Raw genomic sequence first — 24,920 nt, 5'->3', positions numbered from 1 at the left:
CCTCACTTATTTTTGTTCCCTCTGCTTTTAGAACCTGCTCTAAGAGGCATATATATGTCCAGTACTGATCCAAGCTTTCTGAATTTCCCATGCTTAACCCCAGTTTCAATACCTAAGAGAGTAATACTTACTGCAAAAGGGGATTTTCTGAGGCTTCATCCCACTCTTCTTCATGACCGTGAGCCGGTATTGATATTTCAGCTGTAGTTTTGCACTCTGCAATCCTTCACTTTCTAGCCCAACATTGGGCGCCACTTGCTGGAGCCAGTGCAGCAGGTAGGGGTCAAAAGTGGTCGATGCACAGTTTGGGGAAAACAAACTAAAGACAGAATTAAAGTCTTAAAGATGGGACTGGGGGACTCAAGCCCTCTTGGATCAGGAGCCCCATTCCTCGGAGCCACATCCCTTTTATTTAGTGTCTTCGTAAGCAGAAAGTATCTGTTGTGCTATGATGAAGTCAGCCTCCTGTGTCCCCAGTCATGTTTCCCATTTTATTGATTACTTCAAACTATCTTTGAATATTTCAAAAAACTATATTTGAATAGTTCAAAATATCACAGTAATCCAAGTCTATGCCTCGATCAGTAATGCTGAAGAAGCTGAAGTTGAACAGTTCTATGAAGACCTATAAGACCTTCTAGAACTAAAAGCCAAAAAAGATGTCCTTTTAATTATAGGGGACTGGAATGCAAAGACAGGAAGTCAAGAAACATCTGAGTAACAGGCACATTTGGCCTTGGAGTACAGAATAAAGCAGAGCAAAGGCTAATAGAGTTCTGCTGAGAGAATTCACTGGTCATAGCAAACACCCTCTTCCAACAACACAAGAGAAGACTCTACACTTGGACATACCAGATGGTCAACACTGAAATCAGACTGATTATATTCTTTGTAGCCAAAGATGGAGAAGCTCTACACAGTCAGCAAAAACAAGATGGGAGCTGACTGTGGCTCAGATCATGAACTCCTTATTGCCAATTCAGACATAAATTGAAGAAAGTGGGGAAAACTGATAGACCATTCAGGTATGACCTAAATTAAATCCCTAATGAATAAACAGTGGAAGTTAGAAACAGATTTAAGGGACTAGATCTGATAGAGTGCCTGATGAACTATGGATGGAGGTTCCTGACATTGTATAGGAGACAGGGAGCAAGACCATCCCCAAGAAAAAAAAAATGCAAAAAAGCAAAATGGCTGTCTGAGGAGGCCTTACAAACAGCTGTGAAAAGAAGAGTAGCCAAAGGCAAAGGGGAAAAGGAAAGATATATCCATTTGAATGCAGAGTTCCAAAGAATAGCCAGGAGAGATAAGAAAGTCTTCCTCAATAATTAATGCAAAGAAATAGGGGAAAACAATAGAACAGGAAAGACTAGAGATCTCTTCAAGATACTTAGAGATACCAAGGGAATATTTCATGCAAAGATGGGCACAATAAAGGACTGAAATGTTATGGGCCTAACAGAAGCAGAAAACATTAAGAAGAGGTGACAAGAATACACAGAAGCACTGTACAAAAAAAGATCTTCATGACCCAGATAATCATGATGCTGTGATCACTCACCTAGAGCCAGATATCCTGGAATGTGAAGTCAAGTGGGCCTTAGAAAGCATCACTAGAACAAAGCTAGTGGAGGTGATGGAATTCCAGTTGAGCTATTTCAAATCCTGAAAGACAGCACTGTGAAAGCGCTGCACTCAATATACCAGCAAATTTGGAAAACTCAGCAGTGGCCACAGGACTGGAAAAGGTCACTTTTCATTCCAATCCCTAAGAAAGGCAATCCCAAAGAATGCTCAAACTACTGCACAATTACACTCATCTCACACACTAGCAAAGTAATGCTCAAAATTCTCCAAGCCAGGTTTCAACAATACATGAACTGTGAACTTCCAGATGTTCAAGCTGATTTTAGAAAAGGCAGAGGAACCAGAGATCAAATTGCCAACATCTGCTGGATCATTGGAAAAGCAAGAGCATTCCAGAAAAACATCTATTTCTGCTTTATTGACTATGCCAAAGCCTTTAACTATGTGTGGAGAATTCTGAAAGAGATGAGAATACCAGACCACCTGACCTACCTCTTGAGAAATCTGTATGCAGTTCAAGAAGCAACAGTTAGAACCAGATATGGAACAGACTGGCTCCAAATAGGAGAAGGAGTACATCAAGGCTGTATATTGTCACCCTGTTTATTTAACTTATATGCAGAGTACATCAGGAGAAATGCTGGGCTGGATGAAGCACAAGCTGGAATCAAGATTGCCAGGAGAAATATCAATAACCTCAGATAGGCAGATGACACCACCCTTATGGCAGAAAGTGAAGAACTAAAGAGTCTCTTGATGAAAGTGAAAGAGGAGAGTGAAAATGTTGGCTTAAAGCTCAACATTCAGAAAACATAATCATGGCATCCAGTCCCATCACTTCATGGCATATACATGGTGAAACAGTGGCGGATTTTATTTTTTGGGGTTCCAAAACCACTGCAGATGGTGATTTCAGCCATGAAATTAAGAGACACTTACTCCTTGGAAGGAAAGTTATGACCAACCTAGACAGCATATTAAAGAGATATTACTTTGCCAACAAAGGTCTGTCTAGTCAAGGCTACGGTTTTTCCAGTAATCATGTATAGATGTGAGAGTTGGACTATAAAGAGAGCTGAGTGCCGAAGAATTGATGCTTTTGAACTGTGGTGTTGGAGAAAACTCTTGAGAGTCCCTTGGACTGCAAGGAGATCCAACCAGTCCATCCTAAAGGAGATCAGTCCTGGGTGTTCATTGGAAGGACTGATGCTGAAGCTGAAACTCCAATACTTTGGCCACCTGATGTGAAGAGCTGATTCATTGGAAAAGACCCTGACGCTGGGGAAAGAATGAAGGCAGGAAGAGCAGGGGATAACAGTGGATGAGATGGTTGGATGGCACCACCGACTCGATGGGCCTGAGTTTGAGTAAACTCCAGGAGTTGGTGATGGAAAGGGAGGCCTGGCATGCTGCAGTCCATGGGGTCACAAAGAGTCGGACACGACTGAGCAACTGAACTGAATGAACTGAAGTGATCTTTGTTATTTTCTTCTACAAGGGGTATCACCTAGCTGGAGGTCATAGACCTGCATATGCCTTGGGAAAACATTTTGGTTTGTGCACAAGCAGCGTTCTGAACTTGAGCTGACCTGGCATTTCAAGGTCCACACTGTTTTTCGTTAGTTTAGCAGTGAGAACCGCAACTGATCTACCTGACATACTTTTATCTGGGTTCTGCTGTATTGCTATATTTTCCTTTTATTTTTTTCTCATGGTGAATTTCTCATGTCTTAGCCAGAGCAACAGATGGTTAACTATTAACCCCTGCACCAAGTGTATCTTTAATTCCCTTCTAGCAGGATCTCCAAACCAGTCACAGCTGCCATTTGATCTGTGAGAAAGTATGATGCACGAGAAATTAGAGTAGAAATAGATGGCCCTATTAAGTAGTTTCAGTTAAAAAACTTACTTTAGCAGATTTCACAAAACAATCATACAGAAAATGAACATAATACTATGTCCCAGTCCCAGAGCCTTAGAATGCATCTGTATAAGTTAGGGATCTGACTTCCCCTTCTAACCAGACTTGCCTGATACTGAGATTGGATGGAGTGTCTGCATTTGATACGAGTAGAAGCTATATTAGGGCTTCCCAGGTGGCTCAGTGGTAAAGAACAAATGCAGGCCACTCAAGAAATGTGGGTTCAACCCCTCAGTCGGGAAAATCCCTCAGAGTAGGAAATAGCAACACACTCCAGTACTCTTGCCTGAAAAATTCCATAGACAAAGGAGTCTGGCAGGTTACAGCCTCTGGAGATGAGATGGTTGGATGGCATCCCTGACTCAATGGACATGTGTTTGAGCGCACTCCAGGATGTGGTGAAGGACAGGGAAACCCGGTGTGCTTCAGTCCATGGGGTCACAAAGAGTCGGATACAACTGAATGACTGAACAGCGGCAATCACCTGCTTATGTTATTTAGCTCCCTAAATTTGGAAACAGTGTGTGGTTTACCTTTGTGTCCCGTGTGCCACAATGGGCAACACACAGTTGTCAGAGAGTTGAACTAAAGAAAAAACCTCAAGGAGTGTCCCTGATGGTCCAGTGACTAAGACTCTGAGCTTCCAATGCAGGGGACCCAGGTTCAATCCCTGATCGGGGAACTAGATCTTGCATGCTTCTACAATTGTGGCATTGGAGAAGACACTTGAGAGTCCCTAGGAATGCAAGATCAAACCAGTCCATCCTAAAGGAAATAAGTTCTGAATATTCATTGGAAAGACTGTTGCTGAAGCTGAAACACCAATGCTTTTGCCACCTGATGCGAAGAACTGACTCATTTGAAAAGACCCTGATGCTGGGAAAGATTGAAGGTGGGAGGAAAAGGTGATGACAGAGGATGAGATGGTTGGATGGCATCATGGATCTATGGACATGAGTTTGAATAAGCTCTGGGAGATGGTGACAGACAGGGAAGCCTGGCATGCTGCAGTCCATGAGGTTGCAAAAAGTCAGACATGACTGAGTGACTGAACTGAGGATCTTGTGACACCATTTCCACTCAATGATGGCTTAAGGAAAAAAAAAAAACTGAAGATTTTATAGTATTATTTTACTACAAAAAAAGGGAAAACATAGAAAACAGAATATATTTTGCCTATAGTGAGCCTTTAACAAGTGAAAAACAGAGCACACTAAAAGTACTATTTTTTTAAGACATGGCAGGACATAAAAAGAACTACTTCCAGGTTGAAAAGAGTTGTAATGCAGCTGGGAAAGAAGATATAATCACATAACAACTAAACGTGGTCCACTGGAGTAGGGAATGGCAAACAACTTCAGTGTTCTTTCCTTGAGAACCCCATGAACAGTATAAAAGGCAAAAATATATGACACTGGAAGATGAGCTTCTCCAGATCGGTAGGTGTCCAATATGTTACTGGGGAAAAGCAGATAAATAGCTCCAGAAGGAATGAAGAGACTGGGCCAAAGAGGAAATGACTCCCAGTCATGGTTGTGTCTGGTGGTGTAAGTAAAGTCCAATGGTGTAAAGAACAATACTGCATAGGAACCTGGTATGTTAGGCCCATGAATCAAGGTACAATGGACGTGGTCAAGCAGGAGATGGCAAGAATGAATAATGACATTTCAGGAATCAGTGAACTAAAATGGATGGGAATGGGTGAATTTAATTTAGATTACTATTATAGCTACTACTACTGTGGGCAAGAATCCCTTAGAAGAAATGGAGTAGCCCTCATAGTCAACAAAAGAGTCTGACAAGAAGTACTTCTGTACAGTCTCAAAAATGAAAGAATTATCTTGGTTCATTTCCAAGTCAAACCATTCAATACCATAGTAATCCAAGTCTATGCCCCAACCTCTAATGCCAAAGCTGAAGAGTTCTACAAGACTTTCTAGAACTTACACCAAAACCAAACAAACAAAAAATTCCTTTTCATCATAAGGGACTGGAATGCAAAAGTAGGAAGTCAAAAGATACCTGGAGTAACAGGCAAGTTTGGCCTTGCAGTACAAAATTAAGCAGGGCAAAGGCTAACAGAGTTTTGCCAGAGAGCACACTGGTCATCGTAAACACCCATTTTCCACAACACGAGAGATAACTCTACACGTGGACATCACCAGATGGTTGATACCGAAATCAGACTGACTATGTTATTTGCAGCCAAAGATGGAGAAGCTCTATAAGGTCAGCAAAAACTAGACCTGAGGCTGACTGTGGCACAGATTATGAGCTCCTTATTGCAAAATTCAGACATAAACTAGAGAAAGTAGGGAAAATCACTAGCCGATTCAGGCTTGACCTAAATCAAATCCCTTATGATTATACAGTGGAAGTGACAAATAGATTCAAGGGATCAGATCTGGTAGACAGAGTGCTTGAAGAATTATGGACAGAGGTTCATAAGATTGTACAGGAGGCAGTGACCAAAACAATCACAAATAAAAAGAAATGCAAGAGGCAAAGTGGTTGTCTGAGGAGGCCTTACAAATAGTTGAAGAAAGAAAAGAAGCAAAAGGCAAAGAAGAAAGGGAAAGATATACTCAATTGAATACAGAATTCCAAAGAATAGCAAGGAGAGATGAGAAAGACTTCCTCAGTGAACAATGCAATGAAATAGAAGAAAACAATAGAATGGGAAAGACTAGAGATCTTTTCGAGAAAATGGGAGATACCAAGGGAACATTTCATGCAAAGATGGTGCAATAAAGTATAGAAACAGTGTGGACCTAAAAGAAGCAGAAGATATTAAGAAGAGATGGCAAGAATACACAGAAGAACTGTACAAAAAAGTTCTTAAAGAACCAAGTAACCATGCCGTTGTCTTCATTCACTTAGAGCCAGACATCCTGAAGTCTGAATTCAAGTGGGCCTTAGAAAGTATCACTACGACTGAACCTAGTGGAGGTAATGGAATTCCAGCTGATCCATTTAAAATCCTAAAAGGTGATGCTGTTACAGGGCTGCACTCAATATGCCAGCAAATTTGGAAAACTCATCAGTGGCCAAATGACTGGAAAAGGTCAGTTTTCATTCCAATCCCAAAGATGAGCAATGCTAAATAAAGTTTAAACTACTGCACAGTCACGGTCATTTCACACACTAGCAAGATTATGCTTAAAATCCTTCAAGTTAGCCTTCAACAGTATGTGAACCAAGAAATTCCAGATGTACAATATTTAGAAAAGGTAGAGGTACCAGAGATCAAATTACCATCATTTGTTGGATCATAGAAAAAGCAAGAGAATTTCAGAAAAAAATCTACTTCTGCTTCATTGACTACATTAAAGCCTTTGACTGTACGAATCATAACGAACTGTGGAAAATTCTTAAAGAGATGGGAATACCAGACCACCCTACTTGTCTCCTGAGAAACATGTATGCAGGTCAAAAAGCAACAATTAGAACCAGACATGAAATAATGGACTGATTCAAAATTGGGAAAGGTGTACCTTAAGGCTGTATATTGCACCCTGCTTATTTAACTTATATGCAGAGTATATCATGCAACATGCCAGGCTGGATGACTGCCAACCTGGAATCAAGATTGCTGGTAGAAATATCAACAACCTTAGATATGCAAGTGATATATCCTAATGGCAGAAAGTGAAGAGGAACTAAGGAGCCTCCTGATGAAGGTGAAAGATGAGAGTGAAAAAGCTGGCTTAAAACACAACATTCAAAAAACTAAGCTCATGGTATCTGATCCCATCACTTCATGCAAATAGATGGGGAAAAAAATAGAAAAAGTAGCAGATTTTATTTTCTTGTGCTTCTAAATCACTGTGGATGGTGACTGCAGCCATGAAATTAACAGATGCTTGCTCCTTGGAAGAAAAGGTATACAAACCTAGATAGCATATTTAAAAGCTGAGACATTACTTTTCCAACAAAGGTCCATATAATCAAAGCTATGGTTTTCCCCATTTGTCCTGTACGGATGTGAGAGTTGGACCATAAAGAAGGGTGTGCACTGAAGAATTGACATCTTTGAATTGTGGTGCTGGAGAAGACTCTTAAGAGTCCTTTGGACTTCAAGATCAAACCAGTCAATCCTAAAGAAATCAACCCTGAGTATTCATTGGAAGGGCTGATGCTGAAGCTGAAGCTGAAGCTCCAATACTTTGGCTACCTGATATGATGAACTGATTCATTAGAAAAGACCCAGATGCTGGGAAGGAACGAATACAGATGGAGAAGGGGGTGACAGAGGATGAGATGGTTGCATAGTTTCATCAATTCAATGGACATGTGTTTGAGTGAGCTCTGGGTGACAGTGAAGGACAGGGAAGCCTGGTATATTGCAGACCATGGGGTGGCAAAGTGTCGGACATGACTTAACAACTGAATAACAACAGATATTTAAATGGAGACTGCAACAATGAAGGCCACAGACAAGGATGCAAATTATTAATTGTCAAATTAATCCCAGGGATAGCAGGAGTTTAGAGAAAAGCATTTGGATAATTTATTGTCGAGAACAAGCTACCCTTAATTTAGTGGCTTAAAGCAATAGTGTTCTTGTATCTCACAATTGTGTGGGACAGGCATTCAGGCAGGGCTCAGCAGAGCAATTATTCTGCTTCAGGGAGCATCATGTGGCATTCATTGGGTCTTGTTTTAGGCTTCAAGAAGGGTCCTGCAAAAATCTAGTACCTATTGACCCTCACGCCGTCTTTCTAAATGGCATCTCATCCTTCCAGGTACTCCATGCAGTCTGGGCTTCTCACAGCACGGTGGTCTCAAGGTTGTCACGCTTCTGGCCTGACAGCAGTCGTGTAAGAGAAGGGAGGAAGGAAATGGAGGCTCCTGTGGTCTAGCTACGGAAACTCACAGAGTGTTACTTCAGCAACATTCAGTACGTCAACAGGAGCCACAGTGACCACTCAGCCCGAGGACAGGAAGTGCAGGACACACAACATACCTCGTGACAAGGACCATGTCAAAGCAGGTATGGCCTTATTTAATTCACCATGGAGGGAAAGGTTAGTCTGGACCAGAAAGATCAGAAAAAGCTGTACATGGAAGGTAGTATATAAACTGGTTTTAAAGGATATGGATCATTTGAAAAAAAAGGAATGGAAATAAGGCTAAAAAATATTAAGTATGTAAATATAAGACAGAAGTAATGGGGAAAATTTTCAAAATACTTAGCAAAAAAAGAATTATATTTCTTTATCAATTTATTTTGCTCTAACAACAAAAGGCAAGTGGGAATTAGCTTCAGCGTGGCAAGTTACTTTTTCTTGGTCATAGACACATTGATTTGCCTGGGAAGATAATTTTTCTTTAAATGTGGTCAGCTTATTTGAAAAAAGGTGAATTTGAGCTTAAGGATATAATAGAGTTAATTGCGGAAGGTAGGTCAGAGTACATTTTGTTTTGAGAAGTGTTTTCTGTTAGAATTCTCCAAAGGCCTAGCGAAACATTTGTAGATAGTCCTGAGACAGGATGCAGGGCAGCAAGACAAGGGTGTTATTTAGCAAACAGTGATCTGGCAGTTCGGATTTAGCAAGTCTGCTCAAGGTCCTAAGAGGGTAATGGTGAAAACTGTTTAGTCCTTCAGGGCCTCTCATAAGATTTCCTTCAGAAAGGTTTAATCATTATAGCCATAATTTTCTGACTGAGAAGAGGGATTCCTTAGGTTTGTAGTTGACAGATAAATAGCTCTCTAGATTAATGTGCGTGCAGTACATGTACTGAACACAGTGCCTGGTACTTGGTAGATGTTTAACACTGCTTAACAAATGGTATTACTCATCTTCTCTGTCTTCAAATTTAGATACCTACCTTTCCCCTCAAAGTTTTGTCTATGTAATAAGCTGGAAACAGAGGAATATTTTTACAATACATACCAACTAAAAATTAGTCATTCCTGTAGGAGGGGAGCATAGCTCTTGTTTAGCGCTTCAATTTTCAAAACGTGGATCTAACATTTTCTTTCAATTTTTTTTTTGGCACTGATAAATTTGAATTCATGACTATCAAACTTAACATTGGAAAGACAAAGGGAGTGGGAACAAAGCTCATGAAAAATACTTTAAAATGTATCTTTTAACGTATTATAACATCTTGGAGAATTATCACATCTTACTGCTTTTTTTGTTGTGAAAACTACTCTTTATATACTTAATAATTTTTAGCCTTATCCCCAGTCCATTTTTTTTCCTCAAAGATCCATAGCCTTCATCCTCCTCCTCAGATTAAGCAGTAGCTTTTAGTTGTTTTATTTCATTGGGAGCACTGAAAAATTCCAAGCTACAGTAAGCAAGGGATAACATTAGTGTCAGAGTTTGACAAGGGTCAACAGGCTTGTGCATTTTACACAGTTGTCTACTTTCGATAGTTTTGTTTCTGGAGCTCTAGGTGGCTTCTCAGAAACTGCTAGGCTAAGCAAACGAAAGGAAAACATACCCTGGGACACCCTGAGACTCTGAAAGCTTAATCTAGAGCGAACCGGTTAAGCCTTCAGAGACAGAGCCGAGGCAGTGTGCGATTGGTAGGCAGAGCAAAGACTGATTAGCCCAGGATGCAGGGCGGAGGGACACTGCCTTCCACCAGCGCGTACAGAAGCCTCCTTAATAACACAGGATGGCCGGGAGGAAGAAATGTTTCCCATCCTCAGTCCCACTGAAGTAAATAAGAGAACCTTGGTTTATATGAGCTGCAGAGATGTGTGCACCTCTGCGCGTATAGTGTGCTGATGAATCTATAGATATTAAGGTTTCGCTCTCTCCCCCAGGAGATGGGCTAGGCGTCGCCTGCCAGCGTCTTTTGCAACCTCCCTCCCTGACCTGCCCGGCGGAGAGGACGGAGGCGGGGGAGACCGCCGCACATCCGGGCGCGCCTGTAGGCGGCAGCGCGCTGCTTAATTGATGGAGAGCCGGACGGTCCTGCGGGTCGGCTGCGGGCGCGGTGCGAGTGTCTCGGCGTAGGAGGGCAGGGCGGCCGGCCCCTCCCACCCCGCCTTTTCTCGGGTGTCCACACCGGGGCCTGGCAGCGGGCGCCGGGCTGCGGGCGAGTGTGCGCGGCGACACCGAAGGCGGTGGGGTGTAGGAGGACCGCGGCTGACCTGTTGGCGTCATGCGCGCCCTCCAGGGTCTGCCGGGGCCCCGGGCGCCGTCCCTGCCGCTGCTCCTGCTCTGCTTCCTCGCCGCGGTGCGCCGGAGCGTGGAGCACGGCCTTTCCACAGGTGTGATGGTTTGCAGGGCCGAGGGGCGGGCGGAGCGCGCGCGGGCGTCGGGAGGCAGAAGTCCCGGGATGCTGGCGGCCGCGGGTGGGGGCCACGGCCGCCTCCGCCTGTGGGCCACGCGTGCGTTATGGAAACCTGCCGGGAGACCGGGGCGCCCCGCGGGACGGGGACGCGGGTAGTAGGGCAGCGTTTGTGTGTTTCTAGGAGAGGGCGTGCGGTTGCGGGTGGGAGCAAGGCAGCCACTTGGCCTGTCTGAAGTGGCAGGATTTCTGAAAGACACGTTTTCCAAGGCCACCTCCATTCACTTGAATCGATGCGTGTGTGCTCAGTCGCGATAGTGAGGCTTAAATATCACCTCCTCCTTCCTGGCAGGCGGGTTGGCTTTGAGGATGTTTTTTAGAGCTGAGTTAAAATAACAACACAACAGAGCCAACCATCCAACTAACCAAACAAAGCCCCACGACAGGAAGATAATGTGAGTGTGTGTCTGCTTTTACACCTTGGTCTTTGAAAACGAAAGACTGTAGGTTTTTCGTTTGTTTATTTTTGTTTTTCTGGTTGTGTAAGACACTTTGAAAGAGGGATTTTTGGTGCAAAGCAACACCAGATTTGCCCATTTTCCCTTCACCTGTTTATAATTTTTATGATGAAAGTATTTCATCTCACGTACTTTCTAATGCAAGTTTCAGTGTTATAAATTTCAGAGTATTACCTGCTAATTAGGATAGTAGATCACCTCTAGCTTGGCAAATATTGCCCACCAGTAACTCAAGTCAGGATCTTACTCTACACAAGGTTTTGAACGTTTCATAGGAATTCATTTTTATGAACTTATCACATGTAGACTTGTAACATTTTAAAAATGGAAAGATAATCAAATAATAAGATTGTTCATTTTTAAATAAATGCACTTTAACAGGTCTAGCTGTTAACCACTTGGACAAGACATTTTGGGTTGCCTCAGTTTCCAAATTTCCTTGCCCCACTTTCTCATTCATACCACTTATAAAGAATGGTCAAGGACATTTTTTTTTCCACCCTGGGGCTATCACGCATTCACGTGTCATTCACCTGAGAGTATTGCACTTCTGAGGACCAGTGCATCTTAGGTGTGTGCTAGAACTTGGTTTCTCAACTTGACGGTATGTTCGAATTACTAGTGAGCATTAAAAATACTGATATGGTGAATCCTGCCTTAAAAATTCTGATTCAGTTGTCCTGGGATTCAGTCTAGATGTGAGGAGGTTTAAAAGCTCCCATGTGATTTTTATCATATGATCCTTAGCAGGTTGAAAACCACTGTTTTCATGGCTGATTCATGTCAGTGTATGACAAAACCCACTTTAATATTGTAAAGTAATTAGCCTCCAACTAATAAAAATAAATGAAAAAAATAAAAAATAAAATGATACAACCTAGAGAGTACACTGTTAGATAGGTATTCCATTGGTATCAGGGAGTCAGGTTTAAATTGATGCTTGAGTAGACTTCTAAAGAGAAAAAAAGTAGGAAACAAATGAAGGTGGAATGAATTAACAAATGAATCTTAAATAGAATGATGTATGCTATGTATGTTATGTTGAATGTCTGTGTATATATGTAGCGTAAGTTCAGGAACTTTTAACTGCTGCTTAAAGCTGAAATTATGGAAGAATGTGACATATAAAAAAACATGAGGTTAGCATCTCATTTCAAGGGAGAATTAAAAATTGTGAGGCAGCCTCATCTGACTTTATAGATGCTGTATCGAACTTGATGAGATTCAGTTTCCTCTTTGCTAAAGACCATTGTGAAGTTTACTCCCTTTTTTTTTCTTTTAAACCTAGGTGCTTTGAACTACTTTAAAAGAGATGTTCTATAAACTTAAGATTTGGGGCCAAATTTGAAAATAAAAATGGTTATTGTATTTTTTTGTCATAAATGTATCATATTTACTATGTAACAACTGTATGTCAGGCATTGCGCTATGTAGTTTATAGCTCTATGGGTTAGTTTTTATTATTCCTGACTTTCAGATGAGGAAATTGGAATTTAGAGAGCTAAATAGTTGCCCAAGTACACATAATTAGTTAAGCAGTAGAGCAGGAAGTTTAGCATTGTTCAGTCTGACTCCCAATACTGTTTTCTTACACACAATACTCACTTGTCTCTCTGAAGTGGGTGTGTATGTGTATGAAAGTTTGGAATCACTGACAGCAGAGTGTGTAGATATAAATACTTTATTTACATATTGTCTGAAGGGCATGCTAACTCAGTCTAGAGTCCTAGAATAGTTTGGCACAAGGACTCACCTTAACTCTTTTAGGCTATTTCTTAATTAAGAAATGTAAAATAGCTTTATTGAAGGAGAAATATTACATAAGTGGGAATATTTAAATGCCACTATTACTCTTTGGGGGGGAAACAAATTGAAGGAATGAGCCATGCTTATCTAGTGAAAAATGTTGCAGGGGAATCATTTGAAATGATCATTTTTAACTTCTAGATGATGTTGCTTACATGCTTCCTTGATCAATGCTCCCTTCTTTTCAAGAGACACACAGAGCAACTGCCCAGTAATAAATACTCATTGTCATAGATATTATTCAAGCACCTACATATGCCTGACATTGCTGGTCTGTATCTAAGTATAAAACCTTAGCTGTTTTTACTTTTCATAGTGTTTAAAGGAACAGGTTAGCTATAAGCCTGTTTTTAATAGGGTTGTATCTGATGGATCATAATTTTGACCCTAAATTGTTACAATTACATTATATACACGTTGTTCAACTGGCTCTTCCTCTTCCCGGTCTTTTGTCCCCACCTTCTTCCCTCCCTTCTGGGAAGCGGGCCTAAAAGCCATTAGGTGGGGAAAGGCAGGAATCATCCCCCTTGGTGAAGAGAACCTGAGGATTCAGGTCAGGGCATTAGAAGCTAAGCCAGTAAGGATGGCCTCCAGGTAGAAGAGCCCCCCTGTGTGAAGTGTTAGAGCCTAAGCGCAGGAGGTGGCTGTTGATGCAGAAAGCTGGCGCCAGACCTCAGGCCTTAGAAGCAAGGGCTTCTAAACAGCCATGACTTGGGGGTCTGATCCTGATCATGGGATGGAGGTCAAGTATGCAGGAGCAGCCAGGGCCGGACGCTGGAGCCTGAGTGGGTGAGGAAGACACTTCTTGGAGCTATGAGTGGCAGCGGCAGTGGGAGACTAGATTAAGTGAAGTTGGCAAGGATAATAGAACCCACGTTTTCCTCTAGAGAAGAAGGAAATAAACAGGGAAAACTAAAATGAATCTTGTGGTGTTAGATTGCAACTGGCAGCATTAGTGTGAAGTTGTGACTTCAAATATCTATCTGTATCTCTTATGTCTCTCTCTATATCTATATAAATGGTTGCATCAATATGAACGTGTATGTATAAATATATGTATAATGCATATGCATGCGTGCATGCTAAGTCGCTTCAGTTGTGTCCAACCCTTTGTGACCCCATGGACGGTAGCCCGCCGGGCTCCTCTGTCCCTGGAATTCTCCAGGCAGGAATACTGGAATGGATTGCCATGCCCTCCTCCGTGGGATCTTCCCAACTCAGGGATCAAACCTGTATCTCCTGCATTGGCAGGCCGGTTCTTTACTACTAGCACCACCTGGGAAGCCCATATAATGCATATATATGTCATATATATTTACAGGTGACCACTGACCAACACAGCTTAATCTGTGTATAATTTATAGTCAGCCTTCTGTATCAGTGTGGTTCCTTTGCATCTGAGGATTGAATCAACCGTGGACCACATAGTAATCTATTTTTTAATACTGAAAAGATATGTGCAGACCTGGATCCTTAAAGTTTGAATCTTCATTGTTCATGGCCAACTGTATATATATTATGCCCATTACATATAGGTGTCTATAAATATGTGTTATTCATCTGTGTGTATTAATATGCAAATGTATTCTTAGCTCTGTTCAGTGAAATGGAGCAAAGATTTTCCCATAGTGATGAGCATACTTAGCACCCAAATCTTGATTCTGAATACATTTCTTCCTAATAATAACTAGAACTTTATATAGAAATGGCTGATTTTAGGACTGGAGTCGAGAGAGGATGTGATAAGCTTGGACCCTCTTGTGCCAGAAAGCAATGAAGTGTTCAAAGAATGATGAGTAATGGAAAAGGATGCAGAAGCCAGAGGGAAAGGGCTCCCACTTGATAAACAGTGAATCAAAGTAAATAATAATACTGATGGACTAGTATCCATAGCCACTGAAAAATGTCCATTGACTTATATAGGTATTCATGAGTACACATTTAACTGAATTAATTGAGTTAATTGAAAGTTTGATGAGGCACAAAATTATATAGATTCAAAGTGAGTGAGTGAGTGATAGTCATACAGTTGTGTCCGACTCTTTGTGACCCCATGGGCTGTAGCCAGTCAGGCTTCTCTGTCCATGGAATTCTCTAGGCAAGAATACTGGAGTGGGTTGTTATTTCTTTATCCAGTTTCAAAGTATCTTCCCACAAAGGTTTGGGAAGTAACTTGCCACAAAGTATTAATGAAAAGAGAAAAGGAATAAAGTGGAGAATCCTGGCTGACATCACTTGAGTCAGATGATCAAAGTGTAAATCATTAGGGAGAGAAATAAAAATTGTGTGTCATCTCGTAGGATGCAGTGAGAGGAAGGCAGTGTCCCCTCTGTGATATTCCTGCGGAAGATGTCTACTCTGAATCTAATTGTATTACAACGTAACTGTCCTGGAACTTTCACAAGCATCAAGGTCATGAAAGTCAGGAGAGACCAAAGCTGTGAGAGTGAAGAGAATAGAGAGACATGGTGGCTCAAGGCAGCTCACGTGATCCTGAGCTGAAACCTTTGAATAAAAAGTACATTATAAAGACTTTTGTTGAAACTCCAGTAAGGGGTGGGATGAGATCAGAGGGCATAAAATCCTAATTTCCTGATTTTCACAGCAGTATTGGGGTGTTGTGAGGTGTGTCCTTTGTAGGAAACATACTGTATTTTTCCCAAGGTCAAGTGGGTCTTTAGGTCAGCAACTTATTCTCCAGTGGGGGAAACATTTTTTATTCTGAACTTAAAACTTTTCTCTTAGTTTGAGATGGCTTGAAAAGAAGCAGAGAAAGAAAAAAAAGTTACCTCTGAGAAATCTTGAGTTGACTGATGCACCAGAAGTATAGCTGAGAAACAGTCATTGGTTTATATAATTAGGTACTGTTTTCCAAAGGAGTATTTGTCCTCAGAGACAGATTATAAGTGTTGAGACTCTTTGTCCTGGACTGTAATCGTTTCAAGTTACTTTTGTATAGCTGGCCTCACATATTTCACAATACTAGGTGAACCTTAGAGATAAACAACTTTGGACACATACATTGACGTAGAAGAGAAAAAACCTCACAGTATTTTACTAAAAATAAACTCTCTATTCCCAATAAAATGTCATTATTCAGGCACATCTCAATATATTTTAGTGTAGAAATAATAGATATTATGTTTAAAAATGGTGTTTCTCTTTTACTTGGAAACAATATTTTTCTGGTATCTGTAAAGTTATTGTGGTTTTATCATTACTAATGTATCCCTACTCTCAAGATAGAATCTTTTTTTATTACAGCCTCATAATTACATAGTTCTGAGATCCTGAAAGGGAACTTGAATATCTCATCTGATTGATCTTGAAGCCTAGAGTGCTTTTGTGAGGTAGCCAAGAGCCTGGAGCTAGCTAATGACTGTAAGTGGTTTCTTGATTTGCATTTTAAAACCTCATGTAGCACTTTGTGCATCTTTGTAAAAAAGTTCTCAAAACAGGCCCCAGCCATGAAGGTTGCGAGAAAAGTTCACCCTTTAAAATAGCTGCACCTAAACCTGTGAAATAGGAACTCAGAGCCACAGGGTCATATGAAGATTTTTAAATACTGCATTGAGGAATCAGGGTTGAAGATGTACCTGTTTTGAAATCAGGGTTTCTCAACCTTGGCAGTATTGACCTTTGGGGCTGGAAAATTCTCTGCTGGGGCGGTGCAGGGGTGGAGCGGGTGGGGGGGCATACTTTCTAATGCTTGGCAGTATCACTGGTCTCTACCTATGAGTGGGTGTGTTGTGTCCCCACCCCCTCAAATGTTCAAGTCTTGACCATTGGTACTTATGAAAGTGAACTTGAGAGTAGGGTCTTTGTAGATATAATCACAGTAAAATGAGGTCATGTTAGATTAAGGTGGACCCTTAACCCAGTGACTGGTTTTTATGAAAGAAGGGAAAGGGAGATTGGGATAAAGAGATACACACAAAGGAAAAATGGCCAGATAAGGTGGAGCCAGAGATTGGAGAGCTGCAGCTACAAGCCAGGGAATCCCAAGGAATGCTGGCAACCGCCAGAAGCTAGCAGGGGCTGCCCAGGTTGCTCAGTGGTAGAGAATCTGCCTGTCCTTGCAGGAAACGCAGGGGGTTTAATCCCTGCTTTGGGAAGAGTCCCTGGAGAAGGAAATGGCAAGCCACTCCAGTATTCTTACCTGGAAATCCCATGGGCAGAGGAGCCTGGTGGGCTACTGTTCGTGGGGTGGCAAAAATAGGACACAGCTTAGTGACTAAACCACCATACCCTATATAAATAAAGGGAGAGATGAAAAGAGGAGGGGAAAATTGTGAAGATATATAAATATATACAAGACAATACAAGAAAGAAAACGTAAAAAAAAGAAAAAACGTGGGTGGAAGTTAAGGCCCTTCTTTCTGTGGATCGTCACCAGGTAATTACTGCCATCTATGACCTTGTGTCCTCAGCTAACATCTCTGCTAGTTGGGTTTTACATTGTAAAACCTTTGAGGTTGCAAAGAATCGGACACAACTTAGTGACTGAACATGCACATACTTTCTCTCTCTTTCTGTCTCTCTCTCTCTTACCCTCTCACCCACCCCCTGACCCACCCGCCCCAGAAACTAGCAGAGGCAAGAAAGAATTCTTCGGTTCAGTTCAGTTCAGTCGCTCAGTCATGTCTGACTCTTTGCGACCCCATGAACCGCAGCACGCCAGGCCTCCCTGTCCATCACCAATTCCTGGAGTCCACCCAAACCCATGTCCATCGAGTCGATGATGCCATCTAGCCATCTCATCCTCCGTCATCCCCTTCTCCTCCTGCCCCCAATCCCTCCCAGCATCAGAATCTTTTCCAGTGAGTCAGCTCTTCACATCAAGTGGCCAAAGTATTGGAGTTTCAACTTCAACATCAGTCCTTCCAATGAATACCCAGGACTGATCTCCTTTAGGATGGACGGGTTGGATCTCCTTGCAGTCCAAGGGACTCTCAAGAGTCTTCTCCAACACCACAGTTCAAAAGCATCAATTCTTCAGTGCTCAGCCTTCTTTATAGTCCAACTCTCACATCCATACATGACCACTGGAAAAACCATAGCCTTGACTAGATGGACCTTTGTTGGCAAAGTAATGTCTCTGCTTTTTAATATGCTGTCTAGGTTGGTCATAACTTTTCTTCCAAGGAGTAAATGTCTTTTTATTTCATGGCTGCAATCACCATCTGCAGTGATTTTGGAGCCCAGAAGAATTCTTACTTAGCACCTTTAGAAGGAACAAGGCCCTGCACCTTGATTTCAGGCTTCTAGCCTCTAGAACAATGAGAAAATAAACCTCTGTTGTTTTACGGCACTGTATTTGTGGTAATTTGGTATAGCAACCCTATGAAACTAATATAACCTACCAGATACAAGTAGTACCCTACAAATTGTGACAACTTGAATGTCTCCAGACATTGCTAAGTATTCCCTGGGCATGGTAATGGTGGGGGGCAGAATCATCCCTAGTTGAAAACTATGGAACAATAGCTCAGTCTCCAAAGAATAACCTAGTCAGTGAAACACTTAAAAAACCCAGTCTCTAGAAAGAGCAGAAATGCTAGTTTTATTTAGCATAAGTTCACTGTTAAAATATCTTGATGACCTATGTAAAGGTAGTTTAAAATATGGGTTTCCACACTGCCCTTCAAAATATATTTTATTGCAAACATCATATTTAAAGAGAAGTTCAATTTGTTTGCATTTCTGTGTGACCAAGTTTTAAAAACAGGTTTATAAGGCTGTGTAAAAGTATACATTGCTTTTGTCATTAGGCTTTCTGTTTTTTAATTTTTTAAAAATGAATCTAAAAATGATCTTCTTGTCTAATAGTCCCCATACTATGTAAAAAAAAAATATGCATTCCCTATCTAGACTGTTATCTGTCCATGACTTAGAAAATCTTACTTATAAATGTTCCCAACAGAAATTTATTTTCTTACCAAACATCTTTTCTTGACACATTCTCTCCGGGGTCTGTAGGAATCGGGTATCCTTATTCTTCATTTTTGTACTGCAGCTGTAGATAGGGGATAGAAATACTATATTTCTAGAACCCAGTGGTAGAACTCTAAATGTATTGCTTACAAGCAGTATTGGTAATTAGATATTTTAATGCTGTAGTTCAGCTGTATCATGACTTAAATGGCTTTTAGAATTTGGCCTGGGATTTCATGGTTATATACAGTATTCCTTCCATGGGGAAATATATTCTGAGTTCCAAACCTTTGTTTCGTAAGTAGTATACATTATATATTCCTAGGTTATTTTGTTTCTGTAACTGAGTTGCACGTTTATAATGCTATATGTGTGCTAAGTTGCTTTAGTCATGTCTGACTCTTTGCAGCTCTATAGACAGTAGCCTCACAGGCTCCTCTGTTCATGGGATTCTCCAGGCAAGAATACTACAGTGGGATGTCATGCCCTCTTCCAGGGGATCTTCCCAACCCAGGGATCAAACCCACATGGCTCCATCCACCTGCATTGGCAGGCAGCTTCTTGACTACTAGCACCATCTGGGAAGCCCATGATACTATATATCAGAATGCTAAAACTAAGGCTTATTAAAATAATTTTGATTTTACAGTATCTTGATAGCAATCAATAAAGGCTTCCCTGGTGGCTCAGACAGTAAAGAGTCCACCTGCAATGCGGGAGACCTGGGTTCCATCCCTGGGTTGGGGAGATCCCGTGGAGAGGGCATGGCAACCCACTCCAGTATTCTTGCCTGGAGAATCCCCGTGGACAGAAGAGCCTGGTGGGCTACAGTCCATGAGGTCACAAAGAGTCAGACAGGACTGAGCGACCAAGCACAGCACAGCACATTATGTGAATAAGAGAGAGGCAAGGAATGGTGTGTATCCTACCAATAGCTTTTACTTACACTTTTTTCTAAATGGAGTTCAGATCCTTTTGATATTATAAAATTTAAGGGATTTTCCGGAGGGGTTAGAGAAAATGCTTATTCTTAAACAGAGGTATAGTTGAACTTATTTTCTGACTTAAGTAAAAGCAAATGCTAAAACCCAATGCCATTTTCTAGTGTTACTTATTCCAAGCTGGAATCAAGATTGACAGGAGAAATATCAATAGCCTCAGATATGCAGATGACACCACCCTTAAGGCGGAAAGTGAAGAAGAACTAAAGAGCTTGTTGAAAGTGAAAGAGGAGAGTGGAAAAAGTTGGCTTAAAACTCAACATTCAGAAAACTAAGATCATGGCATCTGGTCCCATCACTTCATGGGAAATAGATGGGGAAACAGTGGAAAGAATGACAGACTTTATTTTGGGGGGCTCCGAAATCACTGCAGATGGTGACTGCAACCATGAAATTAAAAGATACTTGCTGCTTGGAAGAAAAGCTATGACCAACCTAGATAGCATATTAAAAAGCAGAGACATTACTTTACCAACAAAGATCCATCTAGTCAAAGCTATGGGATTTCCAGTGGTCATCTATGAATGTAAGAGTTGGACTATAAAGAAAGCTGAGCACCAAAGAATTGATGCTTTTGAACTTTGGTGTTGGAGAAGACTCTTGAGAGTCCCTCAGACTGCAAGGAGATCCAACCACTCCATCCTAAAGGAAATCAGTCCTGAATATTCATTGGAAGGACTGATGTTGAAGCTGAAACTCCAATACTTTGGCCACCTGATGCGAAGAACTGACTTATTTGAGAAGACCCTGATGCTGGGAAAGATTGAAGGTGGGAGGAGAAGGGGATGACAGAGGATGAAATGTTTGGATGGTATTACCGACTCAATAGACATTAGTTTGGGTAAACTCTAGGAGTTGGTGATGGACAGGGAAGCCTGGCGTGCTGCAGTTCAGGGGGTCACAAAGAGTCCTACACAGCTGAGCTACTGAACTGAACTCATCCTCTTTTTTTTCTTCTGAATTTACTTCAATTGAATAGGGCCCCATTTGAATATGTAAAAATGTTTCCCCAATATTAGGTAGAAAGCATGGCATGCTTATTTCATTAAAAAAATGTTAATAGCATAAATTATAAACCCTTCCAGCAATGCCTATTTTAAAAGGTAACATGTTAAAGATATCTAAGTAGAGTCCATTTTGCAGTTTCCCATGAAACAATAATAACAGGTGAAAACAATATGTTACTCAGTTCTTTGACGAAATACCCTCATGCCCCATTTGCCAAGTGTGGTGTGCATGCTCAGTCACTCAGTGATGTGTGACTCTTTGTTATCCCCAGAATGTAGCCTTCAAGGCTCCTCTGTCCATGGGATTCTCAGGCAAGAATACTGGAGTGGATTGCCATTTCCTTCTCTAGGGGATCTTCCCCACTCAGGGATCGAACCCACGTTTCTTGCATCTTCTGCATTGGCCGATGGATCCTTTACCATTTTGCCGCCTGGGAAACCCAATTCCTTGAGGGGTGAAAGAGAGTGTTTTAATCTCTGGCACAACTACTAGAAGCTAGTTACTCTCTTATGTTGGCATTTTGGCCACTACCTGTAAAAGAATACTGAGTGGAAAGCCTGCAGCAATGACTAAGAAAGGAGTGAGCATGGTCACTTGGGGAATGTGTGTTCTGATCTCGGTGGCATCACTCAATATTATGCAGCTTTTCCGATCCTCCTTTCTTTCCTCTGTGAGATGAAGCCCCAGGGAACACGTCGGTGGCAGTGTTTGGATCAGGATACAAATTTCTGCTTCTGCATTTTGTGTACTTCTCTTTTGTGACTCAGCCTAATCCTTTCAGGGAAGTATTCAAACCACATCTGCCTGACTCTCCTGCCAGTTTCCTTCAAACACCATCGTTGGCTGAGTCAGCCTCCTGTCGTCCTACTGAAAGCAATAAGGTTTACATTCTCACTTTTTTTATTAAAACATATCTTGGCTAGACAAAGAACTTCTCACTTTGCTATTCTGACACCTTGTGCAGACTGCCCTGCTCTTGTACTGAAGACTCTTAAAGGTCTTCCCAAGACAAAATTCACAACAGTTAGACCTGCCCTTTTAGACTTGAGACTTCTTCAGTGGAATCCAGAGCCTGATCATGAATGCTTTAAAGGCAATATGAAGTTAGGATACGGGTGGTGGCTGGTTTATGGATGTCTGATTGTGTTTTTAATATAGGAGCTGGCAATTGGAAGTAGTCACAACAGCTAGAATAACTGGAATTATCCCAGTTTTCCTACTCTTTAAGCTTGGTTTTTCCTTTTTCTCCTATTCCTTCAACTTTTGTAAATTCAGATTTTTGCCCAAGCCAAGCCTAGACCCCTTTTTTCCTTCTTGCTCTAATGTAGGCCCTAGGTGGATCCATCCACCCATGTCCTGATGATGCAAAATGTGAAGATAACCCAGCCTCAGCACTCATCTCCCTAGTGTTATCTCCAGTTCTCTTCCACCACAAGAGTTGTTCAAAGATGTAGGTCATGCTTCATATTCTGTAGATCACATGCAAGCTTGTATACAACACACAGGCTAGTTACAGTCAATATTATGAATGGGTGCTACTCTGAAATTTTAATGACTCTCAGTCACAAATGGTGGGCCTCAGTCAATGTCATTATGATCCATGTAGCTTTATATTCCATATTGACATCCTGCATGTATGCTCTATATGTTCACTTATTTAAGTGAAATGAGAATGACAGTGTTTCTTCCAGCTTATGTCACTCATATTGTTGTTGATAGTGTGGATAATAATAATGATAATAAATGTCAAACCATCTCAAAAGGGCTATGAGCTTGTTTTAGGAATAGAGTGTGATGAAGACCTTCATGATGATATTCCACTGTACAGTAGGCTAGGCCAAGTGGAAAGACCTCCCGAGCAAAGGAAGTACAAATATCCAAGCTTGTATCTGCAGGCTTCACAGAGCAGATGATAGAGTGGAGGGGATCTGTCTTCATCTCCTTGAGATACTCTCTCTTTAATGGAACCTCTAAGTGAGCTATGCCCAATAACAACAACAACAAAAGGAACTTTAGTGTTGATAAACTGTTTGGCAATGTCTGTGTGTTTGAGAGAGAGAGTGACAGAGAATATGAATGAATAAATATTAGGTGTGGATCAAGGAGAAGTTTGTATTACTGACAGCCTAGTGAGAAACTCAGGGCATATTTTCCTAAATAATCCCTGTCAGAGAGCAGTGTGATTTAGGAATGTTATTTGTTAAAGGATATGAGAAACTGCATTCCACCTTCTAAGATTGTATTAGAAGTGATCAAATCTTTGTTCCATGACTTATTGGAGAGTTAGGCTCCTCTGTCCTTGGGGATTCTCTAGGCAAGAATACTGGAGTGGGTTTTATGCCCTCCTCCAGGGGATCTTCCCAACCCAGGGATCGAACCCAGGTCTTCTGCATTACGGGTGGATTCTTTACCATCTAAGCCACTGGGGAAGCCACCATAAATATAAAGCATGTATATGCTATACAGTCTGTGGAATTCTCCAGGCCAGAATACTGGAGTGGGTAGCTGTTCCTTTCTCCAAGGGATCTTCCCAACCCAGGGATCGAACCCTGCCGGGACCAGCCGGCAAAATGAACAAGTCCCGACCGCAACCACACGGAAGCCTGAGAAAAAAAAGATGATAGTAAAGGATGGGGTCGAGAGGGCTGAATGCTCTTTAGGCAAGTCAGCGATTTTATTGAGTAGAACAGCTACCTTTATACTAGTACAAGCAGAAAACATAATTCATAAAAAATGCCATCTGGTGTCTGCCACATCAATACAATTCTTTGTTTTAAGTGATTGCAGAAGCTTACATCTTGTTTTTGGCATTCCCAAAATAAACTACTAAGTGAAGGTCACTACTACGTTTTTCTCAAGGAAGAACAAAGGAGGCCCAGCAAATATTTTACTACTTTATCATGGGGTGGTGGGACAGGGAATGGCCTCTTTCAAGGCCTTTTCCCAGGGCCTATTTGGGCCTTGAGCAGGCCGGCTCCCCGCAGAACCCAAGTCTCCCGCATTGCAGGCGGGTTCTTTACCAGCTGAGCCACCAGGGAAGCCCCAAAGAGCAGTGTGATTTAAATATGTTATTTGTTAAAGGATTATTTTATGAGCAAATACATCCTACCTTCCAAGCTTGTGTTAGAAGTGACCAAATCTTTGGAACATGGTATATTGGAGAGTTAGATTCTGCAAAGTACTTTTTTAAAAAAATTAGGCAATATTGTAAAAGCGATGTGTAGCTGAAGCAACAAAAGTGATAACTTGCTTTGGTAAGATTTTTCATACATGTTAAAGAAACAACTAGAAATTTAATCTTGCAAATGGAATAACTTTTTAAGCAGAGAATTAAAAAATGTGGTGTAAAAGAGGCCCAAGTTTAATATAAAGTTTTCAGAATGCAGTCACGTTTACAATAATGAGCCTTTCTGCTTCTCTGCCTTGTTTGGTAGAGTTGGGGTGGTCTTCCTGGGAGGTAATGTCTGTGTCCTAAAGTCAAAGAGAGAATAGCTGGTGTTTAAAAAAAAAAAAGGAATTTTTAAGGAGAGTACGACAGGTGGAAACAGAAACCTTGCTTTTTTGATGAAAGTTTTCGAAAGAGATGAGTGACAGAGCAAGACCGAAAGTCAGTTTGGCCGAGGGCAGGCTGGACTGCCACCACAGCTGGGAAAGAGAGAGCGGCGCAGACTCTCCTGCCGACCCCTTGTGTGTGCTCTGTCCCCTGGCAGCTGCCACACTCTCTTCTTCCTTTTTTAATGTTCTTTATTATGGTCTCTCTGTCCCTTTTTGTCCTCTCATCTTCTCTCTGCCTTTCTATGCTTTTGTTCTCTCCCCTGGTACTTTTGTCTAATTCCCCAATGTCTTCATTTATATTTTATAAAGAAATTACAAATTGTAGGATGAGAA

At 41.5% G+C, this 24,920-nt stretch overlaps 1 protein-coding gene across 3 annotated transcripts in view; it reads left to right on the top strand.

Annotated features, from left to right (window-relative positions):
• The first annotated feature begins 10,523 nt into the window (after positions 1-10,523).
• Positions 10,524-24,920, top strand: part of EMB (embigin) — a 63,310-nt gene continuing 48,913 nt past the window's right edge. For all 3 annotated transcript variants that reach the window (XM_065905706.1, XM_065905704.1, XM_065905703.1), the window contains exon 1: positions 10,524-10,745. In XM_065905706.1, the coding sequence (XP_065761778.1) occupies positions 10,637-10,745 (109 nt within the window). In that variant the 5' untranslated portion in view covers positions 10,524-10,636. The remainder of the gene's footprint in view (positions 10,746-24,920) is intronic.

The sequence above is a fragment of the Muntiacus reevesi genome, chromosome 14 (assembly GCF_963930625.1).
Source record: "Muntiacus reevesi chromosome 14, mMunRee1.1, whole genome shotgun sequence".
In the NCBI taxonomy this organism is placed as follows: Eukaryota; Metazoa; Chordata; class Mammalia; order Artiodactyla; family Cervidae; genus Muntiacus; species Muntiacus reevesi.
The sequence above is the reverse complement of the archived record's forward strand: the minus strand, read 5'-3'. Positions and strand labels throughout refer to the sequence as shown.